Genomic DNA, 26,295 nt, shown 5'->3' with positions numbered 1-26,295 from the left:
TTAGATTTGAGGTTTAAGATGAACTTCAAGTAGGAAAACAGGAACGAACTGCTCTCCATATTAAAAGTGGGCATTTGTTAATTTTACCCTCCCTCATATACAGCACTTACATGCTGCATACTTTGCTAAATATCATGCACGGGCATCTCAGATCCCTAATTTGGCAGGAGTAATATCTCTGGAAAGTATCTCTGGAGGGCGTGGATGTCCTGCTTCTCCTCCCAGGGATCAGGGCGGGGGCACTAACTGGTCCAGTCATGCATGACCGGACTGAGCATTCGCCGGACGTGAGGAACCTCCTTTCCAGAAGCGGCGAGTCGCAAGGGATCTGACTAAAACTTAGGCCGTGGGCCTGCAGGGTGCGGCTGTCCCCAGGGCCCTGAAGGGTGTGGGAGGGGAGTAGGCCGCCGGCCGGGTCTAACCCGCCAGGTCTATTGGGCCTAAGCAAATGCCAGACCTCCAGGCTGCTGGAGAGACCGAAAAAGAGAGACGCGACATTCCGGTCACCTCAGGCCTCAGCCGGACTCGTAACCCCACACTCCGAGTATGGCTGGCCTGGCGCGCACGCGGCACCACCTCAGCGCCGACCGTCAGCCAGGACCGAGACACAGGAGGGAAACGGGTCCAGACAACACGACTGCCTCTGATTGTCGCACGTACCACGAGCCTGGGCCGCAGTCCAGCAGCGAAAGTTAACCCGCTACTCACGCAGCTCCGCCCAGCGCCGCTCGCGGCAGACGCGGAGCCGCTGATTTGGCCGGAGCGGATTCGCCCAGGCTCGGCCAGGGGCGGGGCAGGTTTCCCGCTCCCAGCTCTCCGATCTTGTAGGAAATAGGGCCTACTGTGGCGGGAGGAGGGGCAGGGTTTCGACGGAGGGAAGAGTCTGGGAAGGTCTGGTTAGGGAGGAATGAAGCCTCCGCCCTCCTGTGCAGAAGCCTTTAAATACGGGCCCGGGCCCGGGACTCGGGGTGAGGTGAGAGGAGATCTGGCGGATCGCAGGAGTGCGGCCCAGAGGGAGGAGCTGTCCAGGCGGTCCGGATAGGAGCAGAAGCCGCGCTCGGTGCTTGGTAATGGGCCTTTCCCCCGCTGGCCCCGCCGCGAGGTCGGGATATTGAGGGGTTCCGTCAGCATGTGGAGGGAGCGCAGCCGAGGTGTGCGCGCTGCTCGGGGTAGCTTCCTGTGCTTGGTCCCGGGCTTCCCATCTCACGACCCTCACCTCCTCTTTTGGACTCTGAGCGGGAATCGCCCTTTGGATCTTTTACCCTGGGGATGGGATAGGTTGGGCTTTATGTTCAAGACTCTCGAGTCTTCCAGCCGCATCTCTTTCTGCTTTTTTCCACTTTCTGACTTAAGTGAGATTTTCCCGGCGCCTCAGAAAGCCGAACGTCCACTGAAGGAAGCGGTCTTCTGCTTAGGGACCCCATTTTGCTCTTAGAATTATAGTCTTTGTTTGTGTAAGGTCTGATCACCTGGGGCTCTGCCTCTTTCCTCACGTCACTTCTTAAGAAACTAAAGAGAATACGAAGCCAGAAAACCCTTTCGAGGGCGAAATCCTAAGACATTCTGTTGTCACATCTGGGCTGGCCTGGAATCCATTGTTGGCCGCCACTGTATGATGGTTTTATTTCATGTCAGGGAAGGCTTTTCTTGGGTGCTCTAGGAGATCGTGTTGGTGTGAGAGCTTGAATCTTCTTATGTAGGAAAATGATTGAGTAGGATTGAGAATTCTGGTATACAGAAAAGAGGAATTCACGGGTAGGGAGCTTTTCACGGATATACAGAGGAGTAGCTGTCCACTGACTGCCCTCAAAGACACAGTGAGTCTTTGAGTTTCTTAATATCCTCTAAGAAATGGAGAACAGTAGTCTGGTCTGTTTCTTCAGGGAGATTCTGGAAATGAAAGAGCTTTACTGTCTGTTCTGAGATGTGCTTGGTTGTACCCAGCATCTAGTTCAAGGTAAGTAGTAGACAGCCCTGACTGAAAGGATCTCATTTCTTTTCTCTTTGCTGCATTTCTTTCTCTAACATAAAACCTTTAGCTAATAATCACATTCAGTTCTCTCTCTTGCTATTTCTACAGTTTATATGATATCTTTTAGCTATAACGTTAACACCCTCTCACTGGTTAAGTATTTTTCCTGGGTCAGGCATTTGTTAGTGTTTAATTTTTGGAAATGATTAAAATGATTCATGAAGTTGATGTATCCAGCTATGACATCGATTTCTTTAGCTACTGGGTATGCAGAATATACTGAAGAGGGATATTTGTTAGCCATGTCTTCTAGATTGAAATACTGATCTGAATTTATAAAAATTTAAATGAAGAGTAGTTTTAGAATGGCCTGTTTTTTTTTTTTTTTTTTTTGTGATTTTCCCAAGATACAGAGGTAAAAACTCATTTCAAACTGGCTTATAAAGTAAGTAACCATTCCCATTTCCCTGACAGCACAGTAGAGAGGGTCAGAGGGTACATAGAAGTAGAAATAGAAAATGAAATCAGAAGACATCAGTGTTGGGGAAAATGTATCACCGACACTGTATCATGCTCCATATTAAAGCTTATTAATGATTTTATTGAAACTTCTAAGTGATAATTTATTTGGGTTTGCACAAATTGTATATCTACCTCCTTCTGTAAATTTTCCATTGTCATCTATAAGCCATACTTAGGAAATAGCAATGCAGGGATACCCACATGCAGTTCTATAATACAGGTTCACTTGCTATCAATAATTTACCCTTGCTGCTGTAAGGTAAGCTGAATACAGCCTGGCAATCAAAGTGGATAAAAAGTAACTGGGAAGACATGCTGAAGTTATACTGAAGAAGAGGAGATGATAGGATTCTGGACAGTCTCTACAAAAATACTAGGATTAGCCATCTGAACTAAATATATTCACATACCAACCAGGCTTCATCTCAGAAAGATAGGCCCTTATGGGGAGTTACTCATTCATTCAATTAATATTTATTGAGAGCCCACTGTTCTAGGTGGTGAGGTGAACAGCAGCAGATAAGAACTGTTAGCCTGGGAGCACATTATTAAACAATGAACTTCTTGAGCCCAAATTGCCTCATATAGACGTTCAATCCATGTTTATTAGGAATTTTAGCAGAACCTGTTCTGCTTGATTTGAGGGCATAATCTGCCCTAATAACCTCTTGGCTATGGAAGTATAACCCCAAAGATCCTCTGGTCCAAAAATACTTTGAGATATCAGATTTTAGGTATTCTAGATATACTGGTTTTTTTTTCTAAGCATTTTTTTTATTGTTAGTTTCAAGTATACAGTACATTGGTTAGACATTTATATAGTTTCTTAAATGATCCACCCTCTATTACCCCTTTGCCTCTACACATAGCCACTACATTACTGCTGACTGCATTCCCTATGCCATACTCCCCACCCCCGTGATCATCGCTTAACTACCAATTTGTACTTTAACCCTTCACCCCTTTCTCCTAGCTCCCCAACCCCCCTTCTCTCTGGCCGTCACCAGATTGTCCTGTGTTTGTGAGTCTGTTTTCTATTCGCTTGTTCTTTTTGCTCTTTAGATTCTGCATATAAATTAAGTCATATGGTATTTGTCTTTTTCTATCTGACTTATTTCAATCAGCATAATAACCTCTAGGTCCATCTATGTCATTGCAAATGGTAGGATTTCATTTTTTTATGGCTGAGTACATATGAACCTTAATTTCTTTATCCAATCATCTGTCGATGGGCATTTAGGTTGCTTCCATATCTTAGCTATTGTGAATAATGCTGCCATGATCATAAGGGTGCATAGAGTTTTACAAATTATTGTTTTGGTTTTCTTTGGATAAATACCCAAAAGTACAATTGCTGGGTCAAAAGGTAGATCCATTTTTAATTTTTTCAGGAACCTCCAGATTGTTTTCCACAATGGCTGTACCAATTTATAATTCCACCAAATGTATGAGAGTTTCCTTTTCTCCAACTTCACCAACACTTGTTGTTTTTTGATTGATGATAGCCATTCTGACAAGTATCAGGTGATATCCTATTGTGGTTTTAATTGGATTTCTCTGATGATTAGTTATGTTGAGCATCTTTTCATATATCTATTCATATGTATTTCCTCTTTGGAGAAATATCTATTCAGCTCTTCTCCCCATTTTTTAATTGGTTGGTTCGTTTTTTGTTGTTGTTGTTGAGTTGTATGAGTTCTTTATTTATTTTGGATATTAACTCCTTATCAGATGTATCATAAAACAAATATCTTTTCCCATTCAGTAGGTTGTCTTTTCGTTTTGTTGTTGATTTCCTTTGCTGCGCAAAAATTTTTTAGTTTGATGTAGTCCCATTTGTTTATTTTTTTCTTTTGTTTCATTTGCCCAAGGAGCTGTATCCGAAAATAAATTGCTCATAGCAATATGAGAGTTTATAGCCTATGCTTTTTTCCAGAAGTTTTATGGTTTCAGATCTTGCATTTAAGTCTTAAATCCATTTTGAGTCTATTCTTGTATCTGGTGTAAGAGGGTGGTCCAGTTTCATTTTTTTGCATATGTCTGTCTAATTTTCCCAACACTATTTATTAAAGAGACTGTCTTTACCCTATTGTATATTTTTGCCTCTTTTGTCATATATTAAATGAGGGTATAGATGTGGATTTATTTCTGGGCTCTCTATTCTGTTCCATTGATCATTATATCTGTATTTATGCCAGTACCATGCTGTTTTGAATAGTCTTGTACTATAGTTTGATATCAGGTAATGTGATACCTCCAACTTTGTTCTTGCTCAAGATTCCTGTGGCTATTTGGGACCTTTTGTGGTTCTATATAAATTTTAGGATTATTCTAGTTCTCTGAAAAATGCCATTGGTATTTTGATAGGGATTGCATTGAATCTATAGATTGCTTGGGCCATGAGCATGGTATAGATATACTGGTTTTAATTAGAGAGAGAAGTTGGCTAGCTGTCTAGTAAAAGTGTTACAGTGTGTGGTAGTTCTTCATGTTCATCATAGTTCAGGACTTGATCGCCTTGCGTATCTGGAAGGTAGATTCCCCGCTACACCCTCATGGACCCAGAGTTAATGACACTTTAAATGTCAGCTTATAATAATTATACTCATAAAAGACTGATGAATACACTAGAATGGAACTTTGCTCTCACCGTAGGGAGATTTTATTCCAGTGCCTGAAATACTTGCGTATCAAATCCAGGCCATCCCTTGTTAGTGTTATGGTTCCTGGGAATCTGAATTCATAAGGCAACATGGAATCATTGGAGAATATGCCGTCCAAGCATTGGGAAAGGCTATTCTTGCCCCATCTCTCTGAAACTTGAATACTTTTGACTTCTAAATTCTGTGCCACTCTTCTCTAGACAATGCTGAAATAAACACTTATTCTTGTTCTTAACTCCCTCTTTTCAGGCTGATCCCCTTGCCAATCCCCTTTCCTTTTTTTTTTTCCTTTAGTGGTGTTTGTTAGATTTTAGCTACACTATTAATGCCATTGGTTTTTAGGTTACTTTCAGCTATATATAAGTTACCTTATAGTATTAAATTATAGCCTCATGTATTGTTATTGTTATGCTTTCCTGAAAGGGGCATCCAAGACCCACTTTCAATTTATTTCCACCCTAGGAGACAATTATTGCCACTCACTACTTCTTAATACCAATTTTTTTGGCCCAACTAGGCAGATCTCACTTCTTTAGACTCATTTCCTCTTATTTTTTTTCCTATTTCTTTTTTTAAAATTAAATTTATTGGACTGATATTGATTAATAAAATTATACAGGTTTCAAGTGTACATTCAATAACACATCATATGTATATTGCATCACGTATTCACCACCCAAAGTTAAATTTCCTAGACTCATTTCCATATGTAAGTCCATATTTATTTCCTTCTCATCTGGAATGCCCTCCCCAACTTACCTTTTCTTTCTATATCCTACTCATTCTTTAGGCCAACCTTAGATTCCGCCTTTGCCTAGATGTAGATGTCTTCTTATTTTGATTTTTTTTCCTTCTCAATCTTAACACTCGTTTTGACAACCAATTATATTGCTTTTTATAATTTAACCATATTACCTGGGTGCAACTAACTCCTTTCCATCTTTAAGTCAGTTTAAAAGTCACCTTCTCAGAGTCTTTCTTTAACTACCCTATCTAAAGAAGTCTTTTAATCATAGACAGCCGCTCCTCCAACATGTTTATTTTCTTTATATGGAATTTATCACAACTGCCATTATTTTGTTTGTGTGCATTCCTACTAGAATACAACTATGTAAAGTTAGGAATGGTATCCGCCATGTTCACTATTGTATCCACAGTACACAAGACAGTAGTGACAGTTACTTATAGTAAGGTATTGTAATGTTTTTCGATGGAATTATTTCCTACATAAATTGTTAAATACTTAAGTGTCAGGACCTATATTTTTCTGTGGTCAAAGCCTCTGCTATGCCCACACAGTAGACTCTTCAGTTGGGAATATTAATTTTTCATGAAAGTGAAGAAGGGAAAAGGCCTGAAGAACTTTTTTGGAAAACAGATACCAAGCCTTTTCTATTATAGAGGAGGGAACAGCAGCAGTGAATGAATGCTGGAGACACATCTTACATCTTTGGTACGCCTGCTCCAGGCTCAGGTGTTCCTTCCACAGTTGTGAGCTTTTCAGAACATTCCCTTGAACTTAACCACTTAGCAATCCCAATGCAGTGTTTTCCTCCTGTGCAGTTTCTCTTTCTCCTGGCATATAGGGCACTTGAGGCCTGAAGAGTGATAAAGGGCAAACTGAAAAGTAAAGGGTGAGGAAAAATGAAACATGGATGGTTGCCAAAGTAAATTTTGTATTTTTGCTGGGGTTAATCTTGGAGTCCTAAACATTTAACAGGAATATCATATTTTTATGGCTATACAAGTGATAGTAGGGAACTCTTAACCTACTTATTTAGATTACTAAGGAGAGAATCTATCAGATTTAGCATGGTTTTACTATTTCTTGGTAAGTACATCCACACAATGGAATACAGTGTAACTTAAAAAATAAGAAAGAGGAGAGGAAATGAACAGGTCTTCAGAATACCTTAAGTGAAAAAAGCCAAATGTTGATAGTATATATGGTATTCTACCTTTTAAATTTAGAAAGAAAGGATTATTAATACATATCTATTTACTGTACTGTATTGAAAACACTGGAAGGATACACATGAAACTACTAAAGGGGTTGCTTGTGGAAGCAAAGTAGGGGATAGCAAAGTAGATAGAGATGGGTAGGCATGAGGCTTCTTAGTGTATAGACCTTGTTATACAGATGGAATTTTTGAGCCATATGAATGTATTACCTATTCAAAACAAAAAAATAAATTTAAAAAATTTCTTGATGTAGATCACTAAGAATTTTGCTTTCTTTTATAGAATCGTTAGATTCCAAATTCTGCTCATATACTGTTTAACTAAAATTCTGTTTCTTTTTATAGTTTAAAAAAGTCATTAGACATCAGACTTTATGAGTTGATATCTGCTAATAATGACCAATAAAGATCAATTTATAAGCCAAATTGTTTACTAATACAGACCAGGATACTTGTATGGGTTGGTCAGCTCATTCTCCTCTAGCAGGGAAATATACCCAGAGAAACAATGAAGATTAGAACACTGTTCGATTAATACAGGTTCAGTCTAAAGGTAATTGGATCATCTTAATTATGTGCTTGTGTATCTTTTTTCATAATAGGAATATACTTGCTAGGCTTTGTAATTAGATGAACCTTCCAGAGTGCCTTCTCTGATCTATGCAGGAGTATATGAATAAATTCTTAAACTCTCTACCATTTTTATTTTCTTTGGAATCCATGAATTAGGACTTGGCAAGTACTAAAATTCTAAGAACTTGATGAGTTTCACAATTTTTGTTCTCATTATAATGAATAAACTGACATTCTTATGTATAAATTTGTTCTTTATAATTTTGATTAGTGTGAATCAGTTTACTTAATGGCTTTTGAAAACGTATCAAAATCTGTGTAACAGCTTTGGTAACTACAGAAATTACTTTCCTTTATCTTTGAAAACGAGTTTAAGATCATTGTCAAATACCTGAAAATAAACTGCTGAAGTCAGATTGGGTGGGGAATATACTCTCAGAGGCCAATTTTGAACTATGGAACTAATCTTAATATTTGTCGTGTTAGTCTAAACCTATCTCAAGGCCGACCTTTGTATACCAATATTCATTTAAGCAAGATTTGCACTGGTATGTTCACCCTTGAACTTTTCCTTCATCAAAGTTGCCCTACTGTATTAGAGGTGTAAGTAAGGTTTTATTTTGCTTCTTGATTTTCTAAATATTGTGTCATTATAATCTTGTGGCTCTTCTCCAGTAATATCAGTTACTGTAATTTTTTCCATGTTTCATGCTAGTGCAGCCGAGAATAGGCTAGGTCATCCAGTTGGAATGTTATTTTTTATCACTCTTTTCATAAATCTTAATGAGTGTGAATGTAGAAAATCTTTCCATATATCTGTCACCTGACAGTTCTTATCAAGTGATGAATGTTCAATGTGATTTCTTTAAATTTTCTGTTTTTAATGTTTCCCTTCTGTTTCCCTTACTGTTTCCCTTCTAGTATAATGATGTTTGAAATTAAGAAGATCTGTTGCATTGGTGCAGGCTATGTTGGTGGACCCACATGTAGTGTCATAGCTCAGATGTGCCCTGAAATCAGGGTAACAGTTGTTGATGTCAATGAATCAAGAATTAATGCATGGAACTCTCCTACGCTTCCTATTTATGAGGTAAACTATATTAAGCAACTCTTTGTTTCTTATGCTTCTTGTTTTCTTACTGTTTCTGTTAAATAATTTACTATTGATGTAAAAATTTATGACTGCAACTGATTAGAAATTAAATGAAAAAATTTAGATATACAGTGTTATGGACATTGTAATTACAATTATGTCGGGGGGCAGTGTCGGAAGCCAGCCGACTAAGTCAAACCGGGTACCTGAATGGGGGAGCGGGGACTGAGAAAAAAGAGAAGACAGACAGGGTGCAGGAGGGAGAACAGATCTCACAACTGTCTCTCTGAGTTTATTTCTTATGCTTCTTTTTATACATAATCTGTTCCTTTGTGTATTCCAAGATAACATAATTAAAGTAACATCCTGAAGATGGAGGTACAATCGACACTCCCTTTGACACTCCCTTTGTCTATACTTAATCTTCTTCTTCCTGGAATTCCACAGAACCAGCCTTTTCCTTTTTATGCAAGCAGGCCTCCCGAGATAAACCATGCACTCTTTTGAATTTGGGGAGCTTTATCTCCCTACAGGGCAGAAAAAATTTAATTACAATTATGTCAAGTATGGCCAAGGAAAGTGGAAAGAAGTATATTAGAAGTGTATGGCCAAGGAAAGTGGAAAGAAGTGTATATTAGTGCAGTGAGGGTATAGGTACTTTTTTCTCTTCTCTGTTTTCTAATTTTGTCTGTTACTATGGTTACCATATTATAATAGTAAAATTAAAAAGTAGTATTCTATAAACATAAAACAATAGATGTTTATAGTATTCATGTAAGTGTGTTACATTTTTGGATTATTGCACTTATATCAGGTAAACCTTAGATGGATAAATGGTGTCTTTCATACTTAGTGTTTAATATCACAAATTTGTTTAATTGGAACTTCAAATTTATGTGAATTCAGAGAATTTATAGTTGAGAAAATATGCTTTAACTATTTTATTAAGCTGGCTGGGTCCCATTTTTTATTATTTCACTGTAAAATGAGTTCCTGATATGCTCTTGAAGACCAATAGGGAAACATTTGAAAACTTCATGGTAGAATTCACTGTATCATATATATAAACGTTGGATAGAAATGCTTTGTTATTTATAAGACTGTTGTCAGCCATAGTCTTTGGGCATGATAGGCCTTTGGAAGGGAAGTCTCAACTCAGATCTATCTAGGATAAATCTTCCTGCTCTTTATAGGTATGTGAAACAAAATCCATGAAAAAGCACCCTTAGAACAGTGGCAACTCAACATCATGGATTTACTCATGTGAATCAGATTTAAGATTTTAAAAAAATACCCTCTGTGTATGTGGTAGCTTCTGTTTGTGCTTTACCCTTTCTTCTACCAAATGACCTACCTATGATGATAGTTCTTTAAAACCCCAATATTATAGCATTTCTTTCCTTGTTATAAGTATAACATTACTACTATATTTGGTTTGGGGAATTTTTAAAAACATTTTGGAATGATAACTTGAAAAAGCATTTTATAATTCCGATATCCATAAAAGGGCTACAAGTCATCTGAAATGCTGTAAGCCATATTTGTATCCAGTCATTTAGTAACTAATTCTGCCAGCAGTGTACTCTAGTCTTAAAAAACAAAAGGCACCTATCAGAATGGCTAAAATTATTACTACTGACGATACCAAATATTGACAAGGATTTAGAATAATTGGAATTTTATACACTGCTGGTCAGAATGTAAATTGGTACAGCTGTTTTGCAATACCGTGTGACAGTATCTACTAAAGCTAAAACTATGTATAGCCCATGACACAGCAATTCCACTCCTAAACTGTATATCCAACAGAAATGCATACATATGTGTACCAAAAGACAGATATTAACAGTGCTATTCATAATAAACCCAAATGGAAAACAACCTAAATATTCATCATCGGTAGAATGGATACATAAATTATAGTTTAAATCCTGCAGTAAAACATTATGCTGCATTGAAAATCAGTGAGTCTTTCAGACTGACTGCGGGGCATGAGTTGACTCCCACCCAGAGGAGGCTCATGCGGGATTTCAAGTGGTTGCAACAGGACTCACCTATGGTGTCAGTGGCACATCATCTGAAAATAACATGCAGTAGAATGCAGTTATATTTTGATCAGAAGGGACACTCTTTGAAGATAGTGCTTTAAAACAAGTAATAAAATTTTCTGAAGAATATCCAAATAAACCACCAACTGTTAGGTGCTTATCCAAAATATTTTATCCAAATATGTATGCTGGTGATAGCATATGTTTAGATATCCTTCAGAATGGAGTCCAACATATAATATATCTTCTATCTTAACATCAATTCAGTCTCTGCTGGATGAAGCAAATCCAACCAGTCTAGCCAATAGTCAGGTAGCACAACATGAAAAAATAGTTTTGGCTGCTGTTGAGTGAAGTTGAAATGATTAATAATAGACAACCGGTGTGTTAATCTTTTTCATCACTGTTATATATAATTTACCTCTCAGTAGAAAGGCTAACAAATATTAAGTGCCACAGGTTTTAAGGATTCTGCAGAAAAAAAAATCCTTCAGTTTAGAAGCTAAAAAACTTGTGTATCTTGATTAATGTACTTTTAATTGCATGGTATGAACTAAGCTATTGCTTACATAAATTTTTCATATCTCCTGTTTGTATTTTTTTCCAACTGTGGAGTTTTAATGACAATATATACATTTTGCAAAACTGTTCTTTTTCCAAATATCAAATCTTATTTTTAAATTCTTTAGATTTTCAAATTGTAGAAATATATATGAATATTGCATATAAGTTGTTAAAATACATAACTACAAAAAATCAATAAAACTACTGCATACAAGAATATGGTTAAATTCTCACAAAAGTAGTATGTTGCCAGACACAAAATAACACCTATTGTATAATTCCATTTGTATAAAGTTCAAAAATAGACAAACTAATCTAATTCAGCCTGATGGTAATTTGAAGGGTGGTAGTGGCTAGGAGAGGGCACATTGCAGGCTCTGATTTACTGTTAATATTCTAACTCTTGATGGATAGTTGTTACACAAGTGTATTCACTTGTGAAAATTGAGCTATACATTTTTTTATACTAATGTATATGTACTTTTCTGTACTACCAAAGGGTGTCTTGTACTCAAAAAAAAAGTATACACCATCTGTAATATTTGGAATTATACAATTTTTTGGAGAAAACAAAAAATTAATTGGTCGGGCATATTCCCTGGCCAAGTTCTTATTTAGCCAGATTCTTATTATTGATATTACTATTTCTATTATTTGAAATCTGAAACTCTTCCTCCTAAGACTTTAGTGCTTTAAATTTAGGGTATATAGTTATATTAAGAGATTTAAGATCTAAAATGATTCATTTTCTATATCTTGTTTTTTCTCAATAACTTGCCCTTTATAAACAAAGAAACAAAAGTATTTCTAGTTGTTTCACACTTTTATGTCATACATAAATTTTTTCTTCTTTAAATTTCTCTAAATAGAATTTAAAAGATTTGAAAATCTAGCTAACACTGTGCTTATTAAAAGCAGTGTGTGAGTTCTCAAAACAAATCCTTTAATTGCATTGTCTTTACTTAATGGTTATTAGTTAACTAAATGGTTGATTATTTGGTTTCTAAAGTCTTACTTTCACCTTGCTTTTAATATGAAAATTAGTCGATGATAATATAGACAGCTGTTTCAGTTCTGCACTATTTGATGTAGCCTATAAAGGAAGTGATGGAATCTTTTTCCCCAAATCAGCTGGCTTTGCAGGTTAAAAACAGGGCACTACTACTTTAAAATTCTAGGAGAAATCTTCTTAGCAAGTAGAATGATTTTCCTCTTAGCAAGTAAATGACTTTAGGCTTATAATTTTCATGTGTCTTTCTTAGACGTCAGTTATTCCTTAAATTTATAAATAAAAAAATTTAAAAAAGATTTCTATAAGGTTGTGTTAAAAAAAAAAAAACTTGGGGAAATGAACTGTATGATCCGATTATTCATTTTCAAAGATATGTTAGGCCTTTGTTCCATATTTATTCTTTATGTCGTAAATGTGACTAATCCTGCACATTTCCTTGGCCATATTAGTGATGTAAAACAGAAATAACTATAAAAGAAGAAAAATGAATGGCAGGTTTAAAAATGAAATGGCAGAGTTCATGCTGCTTTCTGAATTGCTTTATTGAGTAACATATATTGTTACTAGTTGTAATTTATTGAGTAACATATATTGTTACTAGTTGTAATTTTATATTGACCTACCTTGGACAATGAAAAGAAATATTTTTATTTCCAGAGCAACCTTGGAGATATTTGCAGTCAACTTTCTCCTGTAAATCTGTATCCTATAATGCATTTTTTCTATAATGCATTTTTAAATATACAACCAAATAGATATGTTTTCAAAGATACTATAAAAATCTGTGGCATTGCTTTTTCATGTTAGGAAGTCCCTGTTGGTGACTAAGGTTTAACTCATGGCCACTGATAGAGAAATGATAACTAATATATAATTATAATATTTAATGTGCTCTTTCAAGTACACAGCCTCTTTGAGAATGTTTCCGCCTTCACTCTGTTCACTCTGAGACTCACTATACTAGAGAAATATTTAGAAGGAGAAATAGTAGGACATCATAGTAGATAATATAAGATAATATAAGAAGGGGAAGGAATCTAGAATGATATCCAAGTTTCCAGTTTGGATAATGAGTGTATGACTGTGTCATTTATTGAGATCAAGAATTCAGGGTGTTGTGGAGGGTGGTGGGAGATGAAATGGTAAATTCTATTTGGTTTTATTTAGTTATAGAGGCTTTGGGATGTCCAAATAGAGGTGCTCAGGAGACTGTTGGATATATATCAAAAGTTTAGGCAAAGGATTCAGGGCTGGAGATGTAAAGTTAGGATTATGCAGGTAGTAGTTAAAAATCAGTGAAGCTGAGCTCTCCCAAGAAGAGTTTATAGAAAGAACAGAGCATGGGTCAAGGATAGAACTCTGGAAAACTCTAATGGATGGTAGGTGTAGGAGGAAATACCATAGAGAATGAAGAGTATTTCAGAGGTGAACCAAAAGCCAGAAGAGTAGTGCAAGCTCCATAAAGATATTTTAATCTCTCTCTTTCTTTCTCTTTAGTTTATTTGTTGCAGAAACCAGGTTGTTATCCTGTAGAAATTTTTGGTCTGGATTTTGCTGATTGGGCTGGTCTGATTAGATTTAGACCTAGTATTTTTTTTCGTTTGTTTATTTTATTTTTGTAAGAATACTTCTTAGGTGGTGTTGCGCAGCTTAATATTCTTAATATTACTATATTTCCTGTTACATTGTATGGGAAAACAAAATTTTCATTAGAATGTTTTTCTTACAATAGAGACTTAGAAAAAAATAGATGTTTATGTATGTGTAAATATTGACTGTTTCATAAGCAGTTGTATGATCTAAATTCTTGGGGAGTAAAAACCTAAATTCATAATGATAATGCAAAATTCAACATTTGTTTGAAATCACAGAAGACGTTGAATTTTCTGATAATCGTGTGGATACTCAGAGTTAATTATTAACTTATGAAATAGTCAGGCACATGGTAAACAATGACACAGCATTAAAGTGAGCTACTGCTTTAATTATGGTAAGTTCAATTTTGCTTTATTTAGTAATGTTACACAGTGTACATTTACAGCCTTTAGTATATGTCTTTGATTTTTCTACAAAGGTATTATTTGAGAGCAAGTCTAGGCCTTTAAATTACAGTATAAACTTCTGCTTTTAACACATGTAATTCTATACTATTAGGTTATTTCATATGACTACTAAACAGTATGTACAACTCTTTTTCTTTTTAGCCAGGACTAAAAGAAGTGGTAGAATCTTGTCGAGGAAAAAACCTATTTTTTTCTATCAATATTGATGATGCCATTAAAGAAGCTGATCTTGTATTTATTTCTGTAAGTATATTCCTTTGTTGTGTGAGTTTTAATGTATTCTTATCTTTATAGAAGTTTTACTTTAATAGTAAATCCATTGTATTAAGCCATAGCATTGCCCAGAATCGCATTGCCCAGTAAAATTTTAGTTGTCGCTAACTTTGTCCAACACTTCACCAAATCCTTTAATGACCATTTGGTCAAATACGTCATTTCAGATTATTGAACAGATAAACTAAGAGAAAGTTCTAGTCTGAGATCTAGAATTAGGAAGTGCTGGTAATGTGCGAGCACATATGGTGATAGTATGTATATTTCATCGTTTTTTGTTTCTACTGGTTGGTAGAGGTGAGGTAAAGAGAATCAGGCAGAGTTTACCTGCAAACTTACAGGCATCTCCTGTCTAGATAAATTATATTCCAAAAGTCATTTTAAATTAATTGGAGGTTGGCATGTGTTGATTAGGTTATCAGGCTTGTCCACAGACACCTTTAGGTCATCATATGGTTAAACTGTTGTACCTTTGTAATGAAAAAGAAATAGATTGAATGTTTGGTAGTAAACTCTGGTAATAAAATATTTGAACCAAGGTAACTTATTTTTTGATGTCCTAGTAACCATCTACTCAAATATTCTGTGTGTGATGGTACAGTTATCACTGATTGGTGGCTGATATAGGGTGTTATATAATTCAAGACTTTTAGGGCCTTAAGGAATAAAGGGAAAGCCAGTGGTGTGAACTTTGACTGGGTCCTATGAGATAAAGGAAAGAAACACCATGAGGTCCATAGAGGGTAGATGCTGTTGAATTGATTATACATATTGTTAAGGACTCTAAGTCATTGATAAAGGGTTGTTTTCTAATTGGTCAGACAAAAGCAGTACTGTGAAGCTATATGAACTTTAGAAGAAAGTAGTAATGAAGCCAGTGCTAAAACTGTTATAAATTCTCTCTCTCTCTCTTCTTTTTTTTTTTTTTGGCTTCCTTAATTACTTCAGAAATTGGTACAGCTTCTGTGACTCACCTACCCATCCTCTACTTAAGCTTGTGTAAGGTTAGGGTAGAGGCAGAGAAAATGAGAAAATACTTTGGAGTCGCTGGATACTTGGAGTTAAGAAGTTATCTTATTCCTCTAGTTTGGATAACCAGAGCCTGGAATAGCAATAGGGAAATTTTCTGCAAAAAAAAAAAAAAAAACCTTAAAAATACTTAAAAATAGTGTATTGTCTATGGTGGTCTGGCACGGATAACTGATTTTACATTTGCCTCTCTAGCATGAGTTGCCCTGAATCTTTCCAAGCTATCACTTTGTGTGCCTGTTAGGGTCATTATAACTCACATCTAGTTTCCATTCTCTGGGTCAGTTTCATTTTTTTTTTTATTTATTTGCTTGTATACTTTTCATTATGGAAATATCAAACTTATACAAAAGAACATGGTAGTATTATGAACCCCTATTTACTCATTCTCCATTGTCAACAGTTATCATAGCTGGCCTTGTTTCATTTACTACTTCTTTTCCTTCCCTCCCACCCTAGATTATTTTCAGGCAAATTCCAGATAGGAATAGTTTTATACAAATCAGTTTTCAGTTGTTATCTTCAGAGCTCCTTTACCAGAGGAAGCCATTTGATCATTTCCCATCACTGTCATGTTTTACCTTATCCCACTAGCCAGATGTCATTGTTCTTCTGTACTCTATTGCACCCTGACTTCTATGACTAACTCTTTTCCTAAGTTGTTCCATGCATAAAAACAACTTTTTCCTCCTGCTTTTCACACCTCAACTCAATCTTCAAGTTTTAATTTATTTGGCTTGATTCCTTTAAGTCTCCCATTAGGTTATAAGCTTGTCAAGAGATGAGAATTGGTGCTACTTACTACTGGTTCAAAAATTATTCCTGTATAGAATTTTAGACTTTTCAAAGTACTTTTATTTTTATCAGAGTGTTATAAAACTTATGTGTTAGATTTTAGAGAGTGCGTTATCCCCATTTTTCAATGAGATCATTGAGGCAAAGGCAGCCACTGTTCCTCAAGGTTATACAATATAGCTAAGCCAAAACTGAATGCCTAGACTCTGGTCTCATGATTTATTTTTCTTTTATTTGCTAGTCTTTGTCTACATAGTATTCTGTGTCCTGAAGGTGCTAGATAATTTGTAGCTTTTATGAGCCAAGAAAGCATTTGTGAATGATATTGTAAATATTTTTTAAACTATTGATGTAAGTCTATAAAAATGGAAAGTAAAAAAGGAGTTTAAAGTTTAGTTTTAAAGACCATGATAATATACTACATACAATAGAGAGAGGAAAGAAGAGAAAATTTACATTTCATTTCAGATTATGAACTCCTTTAGGAGAAGAACTGTCTCATTCATCTTTATATACTCAGAGCTTGGCTTATAACTTGACTGCCTTGGTATCTGACCATGTATATTAGCTTTTCAGCAAACATTTATTGAATGAATTCTCCAGATGCTTCAACCTATTCCTTCTGGTGATTATATTTATAAAATGTATTATTTTCGAGGAACTAATAGAGGGTTAAAGTCAAGGGCACTGATTGTAGTTAACTTCCCATTTGACTAGCTAATTAGTGGTCTAAGGCCTATCTTGAAATCACTGAGCTTCTCACAGATAATCTGTTTTTAATCCCATATACTTTCACCAGGTGAACACTCCAACCAAAACCTATGGAATGGGTAAAGGCCGCGCAGCAGATTTAAAATATATTGAAGCTTGTGCTAGACGCATTGTGCAAAACTCACATGGGTACAAAATTGTGACTGAGAAAAGCACAGTTCCTGTGAGGGCAGCAGAAAGTATTCGTCAAATATTTGATGCAAACACGAAACCCAACTTGAATTTACAGGTATAAAAAAAGGAAACATTACAATCTAGTTTTTCATATGTAAATATTGATGCCTTAAAGTTGTCCATAATTAATTTAGCTTAAAACTTTCTTTGCATCTACGGCCATGCTACCCTGAATAAGCCCAATCCCAACTGATCTCAGAAGCTAAGCAGGGTCGGGACTGGTTAGTACTTGGATGGGAGACCACCTAGGAAAACCAGGGATTATAAGCTGACAAGGTCCTTGCAATCTGTGAGGTCAACCAAGGACTGCCTCGCCTAAAAACAAAACAAAACAAAACTTTCTTTGCATTGGGATTCTAGGTGCTGTCCAACCCTGAGTTCTTGGCTGAAGGAACGGCCATCAAGGATCTAAAGAACCCAGACAGAGTACTGATTGGAGGGGATGAAACCCCAGAAGGCCAGATTGCTGTGCAGGCACTGTGTGCTGTGTATGAGCACTGGGTTCCCAAAGAAAAGATCCTCACTACCAATACTTGGTCTTCAGAACTTTCCAAACTGGTTGGTACATAGCATTCAATTCTCCATTAAATTTAAAGGGAAGGACTTATTTTTCTTAAACCTGATAAATTACATAGCTACTTTCTTAATATTAATAAAAGGTATGCTTCTGAAGATAATATTCTTATCCATTATGAAATAATTATGAAATAATTTTCACTGGGGGATCAAATATCAATGTATAAAATATTCTGGAAAATTCTAAAATTTTAATAAAATAAGATAAAATTGAGGATACATTAAAATAGTGATTTTTAAAATCATTCCTTTTTATCATCTTTCGTAATCATCTTTTCTAAATAAAACATTTTTCCTTACCAATCCATCCGTTGCCTTCTCAAATTGAGCCAGCCCATCAGTAACTTTTATATCTCTCTCAGTAATATGCATCAACTGAATGAAATATAATCCAGATGTATAAAATTGCTGTTTTAGCTCATTATACTTTCTTTAAAATTTTTTAAGGCAGCAAATGCTTTTCTTGCCCAGAGAATCAGCAGCATTAACTCTATAAGTGCACTCTGTGAAGCAACAGGAGCTGATGTAGAAGAGGTGGCGACAGCCATTGGAATGGACCAGAGAATTGGAAATAAATTTCTGAAAGCCAGTGTTGGTAAAATGAAAATATTTGGTATATAAAGTGGGTTCATTTAGCTAGGTCTCTAAATTTAAGGAAGTGTTTGTTTAACTTAATGCTCTTAAAATAATTATTTTATTTTATGTATAGCCTTTGGCCTATCCTATCAGGGACTTTTTAATGAGGCAATAGTTAATTACTGACTGATTAGTAGGATAAACATAGTTCAGTGTTTTAGGAGGAATATATTAGTATTTAGTAAGAACATTTAGGAAGAATAAATTTGGGAGACCACATAATAAATAACTCAAGTAATGCCTTATCAAAGCAGGTAGTAAAAAATTCGCTATCATTTGCTTTTCTTACTAACATACTTTTGGAAATGTGGCCTTGGTGAAATACAGTTGATCTTCATTATTTGTAGATTCTGTATTTGTGAGTTAGTTTACTCACTAAAATTTATTTGTAACCCCAAAATCAATATTTGTGATGCTTTTGTGGTCATTTGCAGACATAAACAGAGCAGCAAAATATTTGAGTCACCTGATACATACATTCCCAGCTGAAGTTAAATAAGACAATGCTCTTGCCTTCTTTCAGCTTTTGTACTGCAAACATGCGCTCTTTTTGTGGTGTATGAAGTGCCACGTCTTTTGCATTTTTGTGCTTTTTGTTGGTGATTTCACTGTTTAAAATGGCCCCCAAGTATATTGATGAAGTGCTGTCTAGTGTTCTGAAGTGCCAGAAAGCTGTGATATGCCTTAGGGAGAAAATATATATGGTTAGATAAGCTTCATTTTTGCATGAGTTACAGTGCTGTTGGCTGTGAGTTCAATGTTAATGAATCAACAGTACATATTAAATAAGGTATCTTTAAACAGAGACACATAAAACAATTTTATGTATTGATTGGTTGATAAAAATGTGACCAGAAACTCACAGGAATTTAACACTGAATTTCACCTAGGGGCAGCGCTTCAGTATTTGCTAATTCAGTGTTTGTGGCAATTATGTAGAAATAACTACCAGGTATAATGAAAACTGACTGTTTTTAATATATGTTAATAAAGCTGATGTAAAAGTAAATAGAGCCTTTTACAGATTAGGCCATAGGCAGCTCTTCCTGTATTTCTAGGGCCTTATGCCATTTCCTAGTACTGCTTTCTTTGGCTTTTTCTCTTTTTGATATTTTCTTCTAGCTACCATTTAATAAAAATAGCTACTATTTACTAAAGGCATATTATGTGCCAAGTTTTGAACCAGCACTTTATATATCTCATTATTAGTCCTTATAACCTGTTATGAAGGTGCTGGTATTTCCTTTATAGAGATGACTGAGGATCAGGGAAAATTTTGCAACTTGCTCACAGTCATAAAACTAATGAATGGCAAGGTGTTTCTGATTCCAGAGTTCATGCCAACCCTCACTGTATACTGTATTGCATTAGAACGGGGTGGGCTCACAGCTCGTTTTTGCAAATAATATCTTATTGAAACATAGCCATGTCTATTTGATTATATGTTGTCTGTGATTATTTTTGAGCTACAAAGGCAGAGTTGAAGAGTTGTGCCAGAGACTGTATGACGCACAAAAATTAAAATATTTACTATCTGGCTCATAAAAGTTTGTCAGCGCTATGCTAGAGTTAGATATATGGGGCAATGATACCAGATGAATGAAGAAAAAAGTAGAAAATACAGCCATAATAAACTTTTAGCTAGAAAATTATTTGGAATTTATTTATAGAATTTATTATTTGCTTGCAAATTTCACACAATTTATAAACCCACTGATTTTCCAATATCCGAATTTTAGTATTAAAAATCCTAGGATATGCCCTCTGCTTTAGCGTGATGGAAATTTGTCACATTACTCACTTGTGTGGTTACTAAATGAAAATATTGTCATATTTTTCTTTTTTTAGGTTTTGGCGGGAGCTGCTTTCAAAAAGATGTTCTGAATTTGGTTTATCTCTGTGAGGCTCTGAATCTGCCTGAAGTAGCTCATTATTGGCAGCAGGTATCAATCTTTATAGTCAACAACTTATTAATTTCTAATTAAAATGTTACCCTTTGTCTGTGAAATGTTTTTGATAGGATATATTTATTCCAGGAATTCAACTATTATATTCAATTTTTTATTTTAGGTTTATTTATCGGGTTTATGTGTTTTTGTCTTCTTTGCTAATCAGTTGTGATGGACGTTTCTGATAAAGCAGTATTTCTTCTAATTTTATAACTAAATTTGTTCCCAGAGTAAAGCAAGAACTTACTCTAAATTATAATTCTCTACCTTGAATGGCATAAAATCAAAATAATGGAAGAACCTATATTATAATGTCTGCCAGTGGTTTGCATGTTCTGATATTTATTTGTCTTGTCCCTTTGAGATTCACAGAGCTAAAATTAAAAAATCTTTCCAAAATTGGAAATAGGGTTGACATTTATTGAGTACTTACTCTGTGCCAGGCACTCTTAAGTACTTTGCTTAGTGCTCATTTTAGTTCTCATTACTAACATCATCTCCCATTTGTGATGAGAAAGTTGAAACTTAGAGACGTTAAGTAATTTGTCCAAGATAGCAGCCAGTATATATACCTTTCCCAAATATTTCCCCAAGTTTATAGTTTTTCAGATGTCAGCAGTGAGTGGGAATGTAAGGAAATGCACTTTTTAAAAATGGAAATGTACACTTTTAAGTTTGTTTCACTCAGCCCATCATGATGGCTTTATCTTACTGTCCTTTGTGGGGAAAATGAAGATAAAAACTGGATTTTCCAACATTTTGGGCTTATTTCCCAAGTTCCCAGGATTTGATACACCCTCTAGAAGCTTGGAGTCTTAAAAAAAAACCCACAAAAACAGTCTCTTTCCTTATGTTTATCTGGTCACCAGTATGAAGTCTTGTTTATAAACTCTTAGGAGAATAACAGATAGGTGATTAGAGACTTTTACTTATAACATTTAGTTAAAAATTGCCAAGTGTTCATGGTATTATGCTTCATCCAGAGGCAGCTGTTTGACTGTTCTTTGTCCACTTTCTGTTCACACTCAATTTTGATGAGGGTGGGGGTAAGCATATGAGGGAGTACTTTGGAATTTGATTGCTTATAGCCTTGCTTCCACAGAGTCTGCAGAAATTGACTAAGGAGAACACTGTTTTCTCTGTGCCTTATTTAGGCTATCCTCATATGGGGTTGAAACTTAGCTGTATTCCCTATCTTTACATTCATTCCAGCCTGATACCTGGAAAGATAAGCCATATGAAAAATAAAATTTTTAGTATAGCTTTAAGTGGGAGTAATTTATTTTTCAATCTGTAGATATTAAAGAGGTTGGTTAATCTTTGCTTCCTGTTAATTTATAAGGCTTGGATTCATACAGTAGTATACGCCATAAAACTCTGAGCAATGTATGGCACAAGCTGTACCTCTTTTAATTAATCATTGCATAATTGTATGTGTAATTTCAGGTGATAGATATAAATGACTACCAGAGAAGAAGGTTTGCTTCCCGGATTATAGACAGTCTTTTTAATACAGTGACTGATAAGAAGATAGCTATTTTGGGGTTTGCATTCAAAAAGGACACTGGTGATACGAGGTATCAGTTCTTTAAAATATTTCAACCTTGTTCAGAGTGTTAACATCTTATTCTGCTGTTTGATGGTGCATGAGTATGTGAAATACCTGTATATATATATAATATAAACAATAAAAATAAAGTGAACATCTATATCCTCACAGGAAATAGAATCTTCCCTGAATATTAAACCCTAAGGTATTAGAATATATGCCATTTAAAAAGCTTAGTGATACTGATTTTTTTTCCTCAGAGAATCTTCTAGTATATATATTAGCAAATATTTGATGGATGAAGGTGCACACCTCCATATATATGATCCAAAAGTACCAAGGGAACAAATAGTTGTGGATCTTTCTCATCCAGGAGTTTCAGAGGATGACCAAGGTAAGGCTTTGAGTCTCATGAATATAGGCCCTAAAACTTGTTTGTTCTCCAAAAACCTTTCTTTATTCAGTTTTTATCATTTATATCATTGGCAGGCCCTGCTTTTGACCTCATTTCTCTAAAACTCTTAGGTATTGTTTTGTCAGCTTTAATTTAAAGTGATGAAGTTACTCTGATGATTTTTTTCTGCATATTCTAAAAAGCCCTAGAGGTTCCAAGGAGATGCTTCTGGGGCAAGGTTGGGGGTGCTGCAGGCCCCACATCATTATCCTCACTCACACTTCAACCAGACCATTCCATTTCTTTCAAACTCTCAACTCCTCTGGCAATCCTAGTCTTAAAATACATAGTTTCAAACAACTCCTTTCCTATTGCCAATTTTTTGTTGCTGCTGTTGTTATAGTGTCCCGACTCGTGACCATTTCTAAGGATCCATATGAAGCATGTGATGGTGCCCATGCTGTTGTTATTTGCACTGAATGGGACATGTTTAAGGTGAGGTGACAGAAATGGGATTAAGGAAAATTTTAGAGGTTTTCTAATGATAGTTGAGGTTGAATATGTCCTCATGTAGGTGTTCTAATTATTCTTTTGGTACTGTCTTTATAGGAATTAGATTATGAACATATTCACAAAAAAATGCTGAAGCCAGCCTTTATTTTTGATGGACGACGTGTCCTGGATGGGCTCCACAATGAACTACAAACCATTGGCTTCCAGGTAATCATGATCATGGACTGGTTTGGTTTTGTTTGTTTGGTCATTTGCTTTTTAATAATGGCTTTGCATTTTAGAATTTTAATATTTTCTCATTTAGCTGTAACATGACTTTGGGGCAACATGATTACGAGTCAGTTCTCTGGGATGTCTCTGGGATTTTTGTACCTATTCCATTCTTTCCTTAAATTTGTGATCTACAGGTCATTCAATGTTTATTTCCCTTATGCAGTATCTAGGAAGTCATCAGTTGCCTATCACATAGGGACAAAATGTGCCCTGCCTTACTTCATATCACAAAGATTAAGAAAGAAAATATTAAAAACATTTTTTTCTTTGAACCACAGATTATTCTACTGAACCGTCTGTATCACACTGACCTTCTCAGAGGCCAGGTCTTTTATTCCTATACAAATGTCTTGAAAACTGCAAAATGCAATATAGTTGTCACATGTTGGTATAGGATCCTATGCTTTCTGAGTGCTTAGCACTGTCCTAGATATGAGAGGTCTGAAGGAAAAGTATGGGAGCTTCAGTGGTTCTGGCCCTCTTCTCATTCAGAGTTTGTTAATTATGGAATGCTTAGAAAACTGACAAAAACCTGCAAATAATACATTTACCTGTTGCATCTGTTTCACAGCAGTGAGTATGGGTGTGGGTGGCTCAGGTGGAGGTCAGGGAGGATAAGGAAATGTGCCAGGAGATTGCTATCAGCTAGTTTCTTAGAGCAGTGTGATAAGTTCCCCCCATTACACTTCATTATAGAGGTTTTACATTTATGTGTTATAATTGTTAATAGCTTTCTTCCTAAAATCTTTTTTTTCCCCCTAGATTGAAACAATTGGCAAAAAGGTGTCTTCAAAGAGAATTCCATATGCTCCTTCTAGTGAAATTCCAAAATTTAGTCTTCAAGATCCACCTAACAAGAAACCCAAAGTATAGACCTTACCAATCTTTATCTATAATTTTTTTAGTACTTCAGGATAGAAAATATCCTTCTGATATTTAGTGGTAAATGAACCAAGTATTTTTAAGGAAACAAAACTATTTTTTAATAATCAGTTTACATTAGCTATATGGGAATCAGCATATCTGGTAATTATGAATCTAGAATATTTTTTACACATTTTTATAATATAGTTACCTCAGTGATTGGATGAGTGGCAAATAATCATGTTGGTTTTAATGGTGTCAATTTTTGTAAAACAAAAATTAAACTTTAAACACTTTTTACTTACAAAATATTCGTAGGCAGCACTTTAATATCACATTGTAAAGGGAAAGGTACTCTTCAATTTTTCTGATCATCAGTTTATTTACTTGTCATTAAATATGTATTCTAAACCATAAAAGGCTAACCCTGTTAAGCTTTCAGAGATTGTCACTTAGAGGTTTCTGGCTTAATTGGGTAAGGGGTTTTCCAAGCCATTTCTTGTCTTTAGGAACTTAGGAGGAGGATACAATAGATAAAATGGGGCCTTTTGTGCTTTTCCTGATTTTTTTTTTTATTATTTTTTTTAATGCTTATGTTTCCTATGTTTCCATGTTAGAAGTAACCTTTTTGTTTTAATGAGCTGTTTCATTGGTTTTTTTGGCCCAAAAAAGTCGTCACTACTGTTTCCAATCAGTCCAGATAAGAGTAAAGGCAATTTCTTTTTTAGCTGAAGAGAAAAATCAATAATATGGTCTATTCCATTCTTCTTCACTTTTTGTTTTCCTCACTATTATTTTTTTTAGTTCAAGAGCCAAAAATATTTGTGACGTTGACTTTGCATTCTTATTTCTGTTATTCATTGCAATTTCCCCTTTTTAAAATAAGAAAACCAATATAAGCTCATGTATAAACTTAAAGACACAGATTTTATGAGTTATATATAGCATAATTTTAAAATAAGAATTTTTGTATGTATTTCCATCTGCTTTCTTCTTATGTCTCTTGTTGACTTATATTTGATTGTTTTCTATTTTATTTTTATTGAAATATGTCAGATGCCCATTTGCTGCTTATGCTGTACTGAGAGTGTACAAACTGAGTTAAGCACGTAGATACAGGCCTCATCTTTTAGGAATTAACGTAGTTCAATAAGAACAGACAAATGGAAGATGAGAACAGAGACATCTGTACAGATATCAAATACATAAATAAAATATTCTGCATCAACAATTGTGTGAGTGTATTTTTTATCATAGTGTAAGTAACTAATGAGTCATGACAGTCTGACATTAGGCAGGAAAAAAAATCACTTTTTAAAGAAAAGGGCATTATTTTATACTTTCAAAAAATGCAAGAAAGGGAAATTAGGAAATAGACCAGGTACCAGCCAGCTATAGCTCATGAGCCAAATCTGGCCAGCCGCCTGTGAGCTAACAATGGTTTTTACAGTTTTACATGATTACATTTTAAATGGTTACGGAAGTCCCCAATTTTTCCCCTTGGCCTGAAAAGCCTAAAATATTTGCTGACACTGCAAGAAAAAGTTTGCAGACCCTTGCAAGAGACAAACATCAGAGTGTTGGAACATAACATGATTCCTTACTCATAAGATCTGGAAGGATGAGTTTATTAATTAGAATTAGCTTTAGATTTCTGCTTGAAAATATTCTTGAAAATATTGCTTAATAATTTTATATTCTAGTAAAGGTATTATAACCCAAAAATGTCTTGCTAAAGCAGTTAGAATTAGGCACTGGTTTTTAGTTGCAGCATTGTTCAATGCCTACAATTGATAATTACATGTAAAATACAGTTATTGATTAAAAGTTAGGAGAATTGGTAAGTGGAGGAAAATGGGCAAAAGATGGCTCATAGAACCATGTATATTTGATGTTTGTGATGGGAAGAAATAAAACCCCAGTAACTAGAGAGGTAACACAGCAATTTGAGACTGTTGTGTGAAAAGTTGCAAGAATATGGTTAGCCTTTTCTTCCCCTACTAAGAACTTTAAAAGACCACTTTTTAA

General features: G+C 35.3%; 1 protein-coding gene across 4 annotated transcripts; it reads left to right on the top strand.

Annotated features, from left to right (window-relative positions):
• The first annotated feature begins 231 nt into the window (after nucleotides 1-231).
• Nucleotides 232-25,498, top strand: UGDH (UDP-glucose 6-dehydrogenase). Of its 4 annotated transcripts, none has more exons than XM_011362745.2 (12): nucleotides 232-359; nucleotides 8,613-8,781; nucleotides 14,613-14,714; nucleotides 17,368-17,568; nucleotides 17,874-18,071; nucleotides 18,537-18,684; nucleotides 20,574-20,668; nucleotides 22,121-22,251; nucleotides 22,484-22,617; nucleotides 23,021-23,112; nucleotides 23,227-23,337; nucleotides 24,166-25,498. In XM_011362745.2, exons 2-12 carry the CDS (start codon nucleotides 8,617-8,619, stop codon nucleotides 24,274-24,276), a joined length of 1,488 nt encoding a protein of 495 aa, XP_011361047.1. In that variant the 5' UTR covers nucleotides 232-359; nucleotides 8,613-8,616; the 3' UTR covers nucleotides 24,277-25,498. The 4 variants fall into 4 exon arrangements, with proteins under 4 accessions (XP_011361047.1, XP_011361045.1, XP_011361044.1 ...); XM_011362743.2 differs by lacking the exon at nucleotides 232-359 and adding an exon at nucleotides 830-973; XM_011362742.2 differs by lacking the exon at nucleotides 232-359 and adding an exon at nucleotides 833-1,067.
• Nucleotides 25,499-26,295: the final 797 nt, after the last annotated feature.

Source organism: Pteropus vampyrus, unplaced genomic scaffold, assembly GCF_000151845.1.
Source record: "Pteropus vampyrus isolate Shadow unplaced genomic scaffold, Pvam_2.0 Scaffold79, whole genome shotgun sequence".
NCBI classification, from domain to species: Eukaryota; Metazoa; Chordata; class Mammalia; order Chiroptera; family Pteropodidae; genus Pteropus; species Pteropus vampyrus.
This window is presented reverse-complemented; position numbering and strand designations above follow the sequence as displayed.

Coding starts and splice junctions, on each gene's coding strand:
- UGDH (XM_011362745.2), top strand. CDS start 8,617: ATGATGTTTGAAATTAAGAAGATCTGTTGCATTGGTGCAGGCTATGTT. Junction 18,685..20,573: donor ATTTCTGAAAGCCAGTGTTG/GTAAAATGAAAA, acceptor TTCTTTTTTTAG/GTTTTGGCGGGAGCTGCTTT. Junction 22,618..23,020: donor AGTTTCAGAGGATGACCAAG/GTAAGGCTTTGA, acceptor CTGTTGTTATAG/TGTCCCGACTCGTGACCATT.